Source organism: Balaenoptera acutorostrata, chromosome 1 (assembly GCF_949987535.1).
Source record: "Balaenoptera acutorostrata chromosome 1, mBalAcu1.1, whole genome shotgun sequence".
NCBI lineage: Eukaryota > Metazoa > Chordata > Mammalia > Artiodactyla > Balaenopteridae > Balaenoptera > Balaenoptera acutorostrata.
This window is the reverse complement of record NC_080064.1, coordinates 140110401-140123579: the sequence shown is the minus strand read 5'-3', so window position 1 is coordinate 140123579 and position 13179 is coordinate 140110401. Positions and strand designations below refer to the sequence as shown.

The 13179-nt window shown below is 37.7% G+C and overlaps 1 protein-coding gene across 5 annotated transcripts in view; it reads right to left on the bottom strand.

Moving 5' to 3' along the window:
* The window catches only part of SOAT1 (sterol O-acyltransferase 1), a 59419-nt gene that overhangs the window by 23800 nt on the left and 22440 nt on the right, over positions 1 to 13179 (bottom strand). For all 5 annotated transcript variants that reach the window (XM_007188221.3, XM_028168037.2, XM_028168038.2 and 2 more), the window contains one exon: positions 7093 to 7151. In XM_007188221.3, coding sequence (XP_007188283.1) covers positions 7093 to 7151 — 59 coding nt within the window. The remainder of the gene's footprint in view (positions 1 to 7092; positions 7152 to 13179) is intronic.

Genomic DNA, 13179 nt, shown 5'->3' with positions numbered 1-13179 from the left:
GCTGAAACACATTTATTTACCTTAATCTACTTAGGTAGCTCCTGCATCTTAACTATCCGAATGGTATATATTACAGTTTCTCATCATCACTGCCTACCTCCTTCACTTCATTAGCCATTATTAAATGCTAGAAAACAAGAAAGGAGTAAAAATATTACATTCCCAGTAGTTACCAAATGATGCATCCGTACAAATGACTATCATGAAATAATTTTTTAAAAATCACATTTTCAAAGAATATTTTAACACAAAAAAAGCCACAAAATGATGTTAAGAAAAATATACAACTGAATATATAAATGGATGCTGATTTTGCTAATGTATCTGACACAGATGCCTGCATGTGTCTACTTGGATCTGTGCATACAATATAAGAAGGAAAACAAATTACTGGAGAAAATAAACCAAAATATTATCTCCAAGTGGTGGGCATATGGGTGGTGAGTGTTTCCTTTTTATACTTTGTCTCATAAATTTTCTGCAATGAGCCTATATTACTTCTATAATCAGAAAAAAAAACTACATTAATTAAGAAAATATATTCCTCCTGTTCTTCAAACAATCCTCCTGTTGTGATATGGTATCAAAACATTAAAATAAAATCTTTTAAACCTTGCACTTTTTTTCTAAAAGAAGGTACCTTATCTAATCTGTCACTGATCTTTGTTTGGCACTATGGAAAAAAAAAGCTGCCAAGTGAATTACACTACACAGCACAGTGTTTTCTTGTTTCCAGAGACATTACAAAACAGAGAGTAACCATCACCTGTAAGATCTTCAATAGAGCTCTAAAATCATGTAGTTTCTTACCAAGAATACCAACGTACAGTGACATCACCTTAGAGCTTTCAATGAACAATTTAAAGGTATCTAACTCAATTGCTGTTCCTCTTGCTTATCCATTTTATACATAGTATTCTCGGCTAGCATGAGAACAGAAACGACGTCTTCAAAATCTCAGCACCTACTGTAGTGCCTGACAGACAAAGGAACCAAGTAAGTGTTGTTCATGGAACTAAATTACTGAACATTCCTAAGGGGGAATGCGGCAGGTACATTTCTTCATTTTGTAAATAAGTGATGAAATCATAAAGAACAATGAACTGACCTTCCCAAAGTTTATCAAAGCAGACTAGAGACTAATACATATATTTATGTATTTAAGTAAAATGAGAAAAGGCAGAAAGGGAAATAGAAGAATGTAGTCACACTTACACAGCCAAAAGAAGGTAAGATTTGACCAGAAGATCAGGGGTAGTAAACTACAATGGATAGTTGGATAGTTATTATAGTGACTGTTAATTGTCAACCTATCATTTCCCACCCCCTTCCTTAGTACTAGAACCCCTAATTTTTACCTGGGCACCTAAATGCCCAGAATAAATAAATTTCCCAGTCTCCCTTTGCACCTAGGTGTGGCCAGGTGACTAAGTTCTTGCCAATGAGATACAGGCAGAATCGGTTTGACAAAACCTCCAGAAAAACTTCCTTAAAAGACAGCTGGTACCTGTTCCTTGCCACCTTTCTTCCCCTACATCAATTCTGCTCTTTGAAACTCAGATGAAATGGCTGAAGCCACTTGGACAATGAGAAGACAAATCACAGCCTACAAATGGTGAGGCAGGGAGGTAGAAGGAGGAGTCGCTGAGGACCAGAGTCACCATACCAGCTGTGGACCTCTCACCTCTGGATCATTGACACAAGAGGAAAATGCACTTCCATCTTGTTTAAGCCACAATTATTTGTGTTCATCTTGCGTTGCTATTACAGCACAAGCTAATCTCAACTTATACAAATGATCAAAGAATTTCTGGGCAGAAAACACTTAGACTTGTCTTTCCAGCAGTCTGCCAACAAATCAAATAAGTTGGCACTATCCAAAAACTTCCTTAGTTTACTTGAACAAGTGATAAGCCATGAAGAGGAGGCCTCGTTTGCAGACATGCCATTTGAGTCGTACTCATTACAGATCGCTCATTTAATGGTCAGGCAACTGCACTAGATACTGATATGAAAAACAACACTAGAAATGCTATATAAGAAGCAAGTGAAATATAAATATGTATTTTTAAGAAGCAGAAAGAGAAAGTAATTTTTCATCCCTTCAATTTTCACATTAGACCTAACATTTCCTCTATAAAATTGTGTACATTAATAAAAGTTCTACAAACATCGATAGTAAAGATATCCTCTTTTCTCTTCTCAACATACTCACTTTCCTCTGGAAACTGTCCTCAAAGGTGAGGACAGGCACCCCGTGTCCAGGTTAGGGCTGTACTATATGGCCCTGCCCTTCTGAACAAAATTCAATTCTCTCTCTCATAGACCTGAAACTCTGAGCTTAGAAAGCGTGACTGGAAACCTTATTAACTGAAAAATTCAGAAATAGCTGAACTCTTGCCATTAAAATAAATATCCTTTCCAAAGCCTGAGCGTGTTCAACTTCTCCTAGGATTCTATGAGATACATTAATCTTTCAAATACACTTCCTTTTATGCTTAAATAAGGCAAAGTAGGTTTCTGGTATCTGCAACCAATAGAAAAAATATAAAACAATGTTAAAGCTAATTTCTCTACTAATGTAGAGAATGTAGCTCTGATGTAGCTGGTTGGAACCTTATCATTTGAATCTCCCTTGGACTATTCCAAGATCTTTAAAGGCTTGTTACAACACAATTCTAAGGATTTCAGAAGGTCATACATAGTGTTGTATGACCCCACTAGCACCATATTTTTTTTTTTAATTAAGTACTTCAAAGTTTTTTTATGACAGAATTTAGACCTAGAAGTGACCTTTAAAAATTCAATCAGTTCAACCCACTAATGTCATCACCTCTCTCATTTCTCTTCCCTTAGGACTAAAGAGCTTGCTCAGTACTTGACAACCTTCTTCACACCTTTCTCCTTAATAGGAGCTCCTCTATCTGTATATATAAATTTTCACAGAATTCTTTGTAAGTTGCCATATTTAGCAAATAAAAATATAGGAGACCCCCCCTCAATATATATATTTAGGACAGTTGGTTAAATTTGAATTTGATAAACAACTAACTTTTTTAGTCTAGGTATGTCCCGAATATTGCATGATGACCAACAAACTATCTGTGGTTTGCCTGAAATTCAAATTTATCTAGGCATACTGTATTTTATCTGACAACTCTAGTGCCATGGAGCCGAAAGAGTTGCCCAGTAAGAGCTATAGTCTATCTATTCCCTTTACAACAGGAAGTAGAGAATTAGGAGCAAAAGTTTAAGTTAGCTACACAATGATGACACAGACTGTTAGAGCTGAAGGGTACCCCGGAGATAACTAGTCCAGTGTTCTTACTTTAAACATTAGGGTAAGAGTGTCCAACTGGGTTGGAACATGACACCAAATTACCAATGATCAGAAAGATTGTTTATTTTCATTTGTCTCTAAAATTATTTCTAAAATCCCACAAGGGAAAAGAACAAGTAAATTTCATGGCTCTGTACAATATTCACATACCTGCCACCTCAATGGTCATTTCATATTAGTAAATGTTATTAACAAAGCAAACAAAAAAACATAACCAGTTAGTCATCACTGTTATGAATGGGATAATTTAAGTAAATAAGATTGCATACATAAAGCACCTACCTAGTATAAGGCCTAGCCCATAACAGGACTTCTAAATGTAGTTCCCTTCTCCTCCCTGCCCCTATTTACTCAGTCTAGAATACTAAAATATTACATTAGCTTCCAATCTGGTCTCATTGTCTCCAAACTCTATATCTTCAACTTTGATATCAGTACAGCATTCCTAATGTATCTCCCTCAAAAACACTGCAATTAATTAATAATGGCAAGATGTTCAATCTCTTCAGATACCAAATTGCCAATTAAAACACTCCTAAGGTCAAATCGTCCATAAGTTCACCAAAGGAATTTTGGTGATTCATTCAGAACAAGCAGTGTATAACAAACAGAGTATATGCTAAGACCTTAGAAGTATAAAAGGGAGGACATCATTTCAAGCTGGGGTATTTAGAAAACTTTAGAAGCAGCAGCATTTGAGTGAGAATTTGAAGGATATACAATATTTTGATTGGTGAAGGTAGGAAGCTAAAGGAAATTTCAAGTAGAAAGAGCTTCATGAACAAGGGCATGAAGGTAGGAAAAAAATGTCTTACAATCTAGCCCAAATTTTATTTTTCTTTCTATCATGCTCCACCAGGGGCACAGATGCTAATCAAGTGTAATTTCCAAGACACAGTTTAAGTTTCTTTCCTCCATACCTCTGTTCAAGCCATGCCCTCCTTCAATAACCGGGAACAAGTCTTGCACAACACAGAGTAATAAATAATACTAGCTAAACCAACCTCCACCTTTCCCTCAGCTTCTATTCCCTTACTTCATCCATTTCTTTCTTTCTCCTTCAAATCTTTCCAACTGACCAAACTACAGAATATAATATTATTCACTGATTAATATATAAAGTAGAGAAGTAGAATACTCTCTTTAAAAACAAAGTTTCAACTTAAATCCTTGAAACATTCCCTCCATTTCCCCCCTCCCCTCCCCTTTTACTTCTCATTCCACATTCCCTTTCCTCTTTGGGTTACTGATGCTACATTTTTTTTTAATTCCCCTCCCACCTTAGATTTTTAAAATAAATAGCAATGACAGCAGGGATGGACTGCGCTTTCACGAATGTGAAACTTTCCCTCACAAGCAGAGCACAGTAAGGGCTTTGTGTTCTTTCTGGGAAGGGGACAAGGAGCAAAACAGGAACAGAAGGGGAATCTGAAAAGGAATGGAAGGTGTCCAGCCCGTCTAGAGGAATAAAGGTCAGGAATATTCTGGTAAGCCATAAAAACAAAATTTCTTTATTGTAATGACTAAATTTGCAAGAATGGGCCCTTAAAAATAGCACATATGCCTACATACTAAATAGTTTTCTTTTGTTAGCCAAAATTATAAATTATCTGTCAGAGAAGTCCAAGTTACCAAATAATCAAGTCTTCAATCTCTTATAATGGGATAACAAATTAGTAACTGGAAAAGACATTCACCAGAAATGGCCTGGATCACTGTAGTTTTAAAGGCTTACACAGGTAACCTAATGGAATCAGGAAAAATAAAATGTAACACACTATTAACTAGGAGTCTAGACTCTCAGTTTCAAGTATAGTCAATATACCTTTTGAATACCACTTTATAAAGCAATGTAAAGTGCTTATACTGTAGAAAATACATATATACCTCCAGAATTCGGGGGGGGGGGGAAGGGGGGGAGATATCGCAATGTTAAGCAAATAGGTACTTGTAGTAAAATGTCTAGTGAGAGCACCATCCCTGGACTCAAAAAGTGCTGGATCTCCAACAAACAAGATGACAGTGAAAATACCCCAGGACTGGAAATAACTTAAAAACTAGCTCTCACAATTACAAAGACACTAATATCAAAGTGAATGCAAAGAATCTTGCATATACTGTTTTATGAAACAGGATAAAAATATCTAAATTTAAAGTATTCCATATAAATGCATATATGCATGCATGCATATGTAACTAAATTAATAAAAACAGGGCTATTTCATCCACATCATTGGATGTTTATATATTCAAGTTGGCCAATAATTTTTTTTCTTTTGCTGAGCACTTATGTATTTTTGACCATATAAGTCATTTGCTTTTCAGGTTTATTATTTACTGACTAATCTCCTGTGTTAGAATGTGAGCTTCCTGAAGAAAGGGCCCTTTATTTTGATTAGTTATGTATCCCAGTGCTAGTAACAGAGCCTGACATGTAGAAGGTGTTCAAAACAGTATCAGTGAATGAATAAACTGATAAGCAAATAGCCTAAGTTCACAAGGTAGGTTACAGAGGTGGTCTGTCTGACTCCAAAACCCAAGCATTTCCACTAAGCCTATGTTAATACAAGTTATTCATATGCTTGGAGGAAACCATTTACCGAAATAAATTTTTAAAAAGAATAATAGACATGGTGTATTTCAAAGACTCTTAGAAACCTTAGAAATTTTGGAAGTGATCTTCTTATTGGCAAAAAGAGAGGCTGCCTTGGATTTGAAGTCAACTTATATTCGGCACACAGAGTATTAGATTTTTTTTATATATAAAATTATTTATTTTCTTTATTTATTTTTGGCTGCGTTGGGTCCTCGTCGCTGCGTGCGGGCTCTTTCTAGTTGTGGCAAGTGGGGGTCACTCCTCACTGCAGTGTGCGGGCCTCTCACTGTGGTGGCCTCTCCCATTGCGGAGCACGGGCTATAGGCGTGCAGGCTTCAGTAGTTGTGGCTCGCGGGCTGTAGAGCACAGGCTCAGTAGCTGTGGCACACGGGTTTAGTTGCTCCGCGACATGTGGGATCTTCCAGATCAGGGCGCGAACCCGTGTCCCCTGCATTGGCAGGAGAACTCCTAACCACTGTGCCACCAGGGAAGTCTCAGGGGTTTTTTTGTTTTTTTTTAAGTGTTCTTTGTCCTCCAGAATTTCCTGAGGGCACTGCTGAATTCTAACTTGTAGAACTGTTTGCCCTGCTTGAAATGTCTGTTATTTATTTATTTTTTGGCTGCACCGCACAGCTTGCAGGATCTTAGTTTCCCGACCAGGGACTGGACTCGGGCCACCACAGTGAAAGCGTCGCGTCCTAACTGCTGGACCGCCAGGAATTCCCTGAAATGTCTTCATGTTGTTTGTGAGTTGATATTGCTATTTCTTCTACATCCGTAACAGGGAATCTACTTCTAAATTCAGATTCAATGTTTACTGAAGGCCTATTATTTACTATGAAACATGATAGATACTTTCATAAAGCACCTACACAAGCACTTACACAAGCATTCAACTGTATCATGTTTGCTAAAATTGAGTTTTACTGGTAAAAGCCAGAAAATGAGAGTGATGGATGATAGTACAGAAAAAAAACAAAAAACAATCTGGTTCTTATGTAGGATGACGAGATGGCAGACCTTACTTTCCTATTTCATGTCAACTGATAAGAAAGGTAAATAACTCTTTAAACAGTTTAGCATTAAAAATTGTACTGAATAAAACTCTTTACCCTAAAACTGTACATTTTTGTTTCTGGAAGAGGGAGTTACTTACCTCTGCCTCTGCTGTCAACTGTATCTTCTTTGCTATCAGCTGTTTTAAATCAATCCGACCTAAGGAAAGAAAAAGTATAACTTTTAAGTTGATGGAGATAGTTACCTATCAGCATTATTTAAATCGTGAAGTTGAAAAACAAGCAAAAAATGATGACTATGTAAACTATGGTACAACCACAAAACATGACACAACTCTTAAAAATGAAGCACGGACAATATAAATAGAAGGAAATTTATACATAAAAATGCTAAGTTGAAAAAAAACAAAACTACTATATGTACACACAGTACTTACAACTATATTAATCATAGGATGCTGACAGTATAGGAAATTCTGACAGTACAGGAAACTGGTTTCTGTGAATGGATCCTGCAACTATGAGTAGTAAAATGTACAAGCAACAATAGAAAAATTAAATAAATCGGACTTCGTCAAAAATTAAAAAAAAAAAAAAAAAAGTTTCTGCTCCAAAGAAGTAAAAAGACACAAAACGGGGGAAAACACTTGCAAATCTGATCTGGAACCTGCATCCAGAATATGTAAAGAACTCTTACAACTCAATGGTAAAGATGAATAGTCCAACTTAAGCATCTGAAAAGACATGTCTCCAAAAAAGATATACAAATGGTCAATACCATCTGAAAAGATGCTCAATATCACTGGCCATCAGGGAAATGCAAATCAAAACAACAAAGAAATATCACTTCATACCCATGAGGATGGCTATAATCAAAAACACATAAGTGTTGGCCATTGTACACCTTAAGCTAATACAATGTTATGTGTCAATTATCTCAATAAAGCTAGAAAAAGAGTTGTACAAGCAGGAAATTTTGAGAAGAGCATTATTTCAGGGATTGGATGTGATAGCTTTTCTGTAATACAATTAGAGAGTGTTAATAAACACTTGTAACAATGATGTTTATAAGCTTGGTACAAATAAAACAGAGTTTATTATTTACTATTTTTTTAATTTTTAATTTTTTTGTTTGCGTTGGGTCTTCGTTGCTGCGTGTGGGCTTTCTCTAGTTGTGGTGAGCAGGAGCTACCCTTCGTTGCGGTGCACGGGGCTTCTCATTGCGGTGGCTTATCTTGCTGCGGAGCACAGGCTCTAGGCGCACGGGCTTCAGTAGTTGCAGCGCGTGGGCTCAGTAGTTGTGGCTCATGGGCTCTAGAGCACAGTCTCAGTAGTTGTGGCCCACGGGCTCAGTTGCTCCAGAGATCTGGGAGCAACTGAGAAGTTGTGGGATCTTCCCGGAGCAGGGATCGAACCCGCATCCCCTGCATTGGCAGAGGGATTCTTAATCACTGCACCACCAGGGAAGTCCCAAAACAGAGTTTTTTAAGTGAGGAGAAAAAAGCTTTGACCAGAACATGGAGAAATTAAAACCCTCCTACATTGCTGGTGAGAATGTAAAATGACACAATGCTTTTGAAAAAGTCTGGAAGTTCCTCAAAAGGTAAACACAGAGGTACCATATAACCCAGAAATTCCACCCTTAGGTAAATACACAAAAGAAATGAAAACAGACTCCCCCCCTCCCATTTATAGAAAATTAAAGGGGCTTCCTTGGTGGCACAGTGGTTAAGAACCCTCCTGCCAATGCAGGGGACTTGGGTTCGAGCCCTGGGCCGGGAAGATCCCAGATGCTGTGGAGCAACTAACACCGTGAGCCACAACTACTGAAGCCCACGTGCCACAACTACTGAAGCCCGCGTGCCACAACTACTGAAGCCTGCGCACCAAGAGCCTGTGCTCCGCAACAAGAGAAGCCACCGCAATGAGAAGCCCGCGCACTGCAACAAACCCCCACTTGCCGCAACTAGAGAAAGCCTGTGCGCAGCAATGAAGACCCAACGCAGCCAAAAATAAAAATAAATAAATAAATTTATTAAAAAAAAAAAAAGAAAATTAAAAATCCAAGCCCCCCAAAAAAGATCTAACAAGATCGCTCATTATCCTATGATGTTCAAGTAACTAATATTAACATTTTGGTAAATATTATTTGTCCTTTTACTTTGGCAAATATTAAATAATAATATTAAATATAATATTATAAATATACATACTATAAAAACAGAGTCATTATGAATACTGTTTGGTAACCTGTTTTCATTTAACATATTGTTAAAATCTTTGCATATCATTACATATTCTTCCACATCATTTTTATTGGTCTACTATTCTATTTTTATGGCTGAAATAGAATTTATTTAATCCTCTATTGGACATTTTGATTCTTTATATCATTTCACAATATTCCACTTGGAAAAAAGGCATGGAGAATGTGAAGGTCCAAAATGCACCTAATAAAAGCTCTATAAGGAGAGGAAAAATTTGAAGTAATAATGGCTGAGCACTTTCTGGGAGTGTTAAAAAAAGCCAGTCCTCAAAGGAAGATCAAAGAATCCCAAGCAGGGTAAAGATATATCATAGTGAAACTGTGTAACACAGAGGTTTATTTAAAAACAAAACACAAAACACTCTTAAAAGCACCCAGAAAGAAAACATCACCTTCAAGAGAACTGCCATTATGCTGTCTGACTCATCAACACCAACAATAGAAGCCAGCAAACAGTGAAATAATATCTTCAACTGTTGATAACAGTGAAGTTTATGACTGGGAAGGAGGCTAGAGGTCATATCATGGAGAGCCTGTGTGTATCACAACAAGGGCTTTGAGGAAACTAAGAATTTTAAGCAGAAGAGTAACTGATCTGATACTGGAAAATCCCACTCTCTGGCAGGAGAGGAAGAAATGACCACATAAGAGAAATGCAATAAATCCTGACAAGAAATGATGTCGCCATAAGCCAAAACTATAGCGCTGAGAATGGATAGGAGAGGATAAATTTTGAAAATATTCCCAAATTGGTAACTTATTAGGTAAGAAATATGAAGGTGAAACAAATATCCATTTGATTTTTCTATCAACTGTAAAAATACTTTTATTTAGTTCTCTACTATCTATGATCAGACCATGGATTCATAAACAAGCTATTTACTTCATAAATAAATGAATACAGAAACTTCTTCCCTTCAACTAATTACCATAGGGGGATGGGGAAGAAGACGCCAAAGATTAATTCTCACTACTTGTGCATCATTTCCAAAAGGAATCTGTCTATCCATAAACAACCTAACCACCATTCAAACTGGCTTTGAGGAGGCAGGGACTGGAAAGCAGGGAAAGAGTTTTTTCTCAGACTAGAATCTCTAAAGGCCCCGCTCCAAGTGACAGTAAAGTTATATAAAGTCGAAGAAAAATATATTAAAAATCCAATTCAATTCATTTTCTTTCACCTTAAAACTAACCTCACACAATATTCAAAATTACTTTCTTGCTACCCACCAAAACTTAAATGTCATAAAAATCAAAAGAATAATGCCCTAAAAGCTAACATCCAGTGATTTAAAGAACTATATACAGGGACTTCCCTGGTGGCACAATGGTTAAGAATCCGCCTGCCAATGCAGGGGACGTGGGTTCCATCCCTGGTCTGGGAAGATCCCACAAGCAGCAGGGCAACTAAGCCCCTGCGCCACAACTACTGAGCCCGCATGCCACAAATACTGAAGCCCGTGCACCTAGAGCCCATGCTCCACAACGAGAGAAGCCACTGCAATGAGAAGCCTGCGCACAGCAACGAAGACCCAACACAGCCAAAAATAAATAAATTTTAAAAAAATTTAAATATATAAAAATAAAATTAAAAAATAAAGAACTACGTACAGACACCCAACCACATAAGTCAACTCAAGGCTTCTAAATTTCTAAAACATTGACCCTGAAATAGTGATAAGCCAGGACTGAGGGTCATGCAATTTCTGAAATACCTGCCTAGATCTATTAATATCACTAACTGATAATTGATCATTAACTGATAATAATTATTAGTAGACCCAAAGATAAATCCTTAAAGAAAACTACTCTAGATTTTTTTTTTCCTAACCCTCTTATCTCTAAGAAGTCAGGCTTGCGACATTTATCTTCATGAACACTACCTCACACTTGTGAAGTCTACAACATTGAATTGAGTATTTAAAAATTTACTCCTTGAAGTATCAAAAATCTAATTTGAACCAGTTTTGATAAAGACCTTCCGAAAATTATTACATGCTTTACCACCTTAAAAAAAAAAAAAAGAGAGAGAGAGAGAGACTGTACATAATCTTTATGTCGAATAAAAGATCATTTATTGCACTGTGCTATTATAGTGACACCTTTAGTAGAACTGAAATGAGAGCAATGGAGCCCACATTAAACAGCTCCAGAAAGTTGTGCCTTTCTACTAGGGTTGCTTCTTCACGGCTCTTCACCAAATCTGATTCCTGTAACAATCCTATATTTACACTACTATGCCAAATTTACTGCCAATGTTACCCAGAAGGAAAAGATAAATGACCAAGCTTATTAAATTAGTAACGCACTTATTCATTCAATTATATACTCACTCACTAAATAAAAACCCTCTGAGAACCCAATATATACGGGGTACTAGGCATGTATTCCAAACTCCTCCTTTAGGATCTCAATAGAAGTATGCAAACACTGATAACTACAATACACAAAAGGGCTGTGGGATCATCAGGGTGGAGAGAGCTTTTGCAGAGGAAGTCAATATTTGAGCTGTCTCAACTGATAAAATGCCTCTAGGTGCCAAGCTCTCTTTGCTTTACAATACTGTATTTAATACAGGCTTTTGCCTAAGGGCAGCTTTTAACTCCTTACTTTCTAGGTTACCAGTTACTTTCTAGATCAGTGCTGCCCAACAGAAACATAATGTCAACCACGTTATGTAATTTAAAATTTCCTGGGAGCCACATGAAAAAGTAAAAACAGGTGCAAAGTGAGTCTTAAAAACAGGTGCAAAGTGGTATGTATTTTACAACTTTGGTGTTATCTCAATTCAGACTAGCCACAGTTCAAGTGCTCAACCGGACCAGACTGAACAGTGTAGTTCTAAATCAGGGGTCAGCAATTTTTTTCTGCAATGGGCCAGAGAGTATGTATTTCAGGCTTTGGGGGCCATATGGTCCAAAAGCACTACAGCCATAAATGAATGGAAGTGGCTGTGTATGACAACTCCTGTTCTAGATGGCTGAATTTACTGTGAGTCTGGCTGACAAAACTGACAGGTATGCACAATTATTTTTTATGATCTCACGTGACTGTGGTGAACAACGCTGGTTGCTTCCGCCACAAGGGCATGTGTTTCATTCCCTTTGCCAGAGACTGATTTAAGAATGGGCATGAGCACCAGTCAGAGATGGCCCGCTCAGGTTTACTGAGAAGAGTGTAAAGGGACTATTTTATAAATGTGTGGGCAAATTTAAGAAAAGCAACAAAGGATGGTGTAGCATTCTAGGGCTAGTAACAAGCAACAGGAAAGCTGTTACTATCCTGAAAGGGCAAAGGAGGGAAATGGTTTAGGAAACCCGAAGAGAACTCCCTGGAGAGAACTATTAGACAGAAGAGATGGTTACCCAGCCCAGAGGGAACCTATGTTATAAACACACACCTTACTCTCTGCCCTTGGACCTCCTATCAATGCCACCCACCCCAACCACGACCGAACCCTACCAGAAACCAGAGGGCATGGAAGCCATTTGATTGTGCCCGGGGAGGCTGATGCTCTGGACTCTAAGTAGGGTAGAAAAGAGTAAAGAGGTAAAAGGAAGACAGCGTAACTTGTAATCTAGCTCTGGCCAATGAGACATGAGAAGTCTGTTGGGCAATTTCTGGGAAAGATTTCACTGCTCTAAAGAGAGGCACAGGGAAACGGTGTTCCTTCTGATGGAAATTATTCTTTTGCTTTCCCAGTTTTCTTACCCAGCCTAGAGTCACTAACCCTTTGTCATTATTTCTATCCTTCCCTCATCAAGGCCACCAATTTCCTGGACCCACCTAGCCACATCCCAATCCCAGATATTGCCTGCTATCTGCTTTCTCTGATTTCAAACTGCCATGCACTGCAGAAATATAATACAGAAAATGGGCCCACTATAAACTGGCTGTCTAGCGCTAACCAGGCCTGCAATAAAAATGAAATCTTTGTCTCTGCCTCTTGATGAATTTCTAT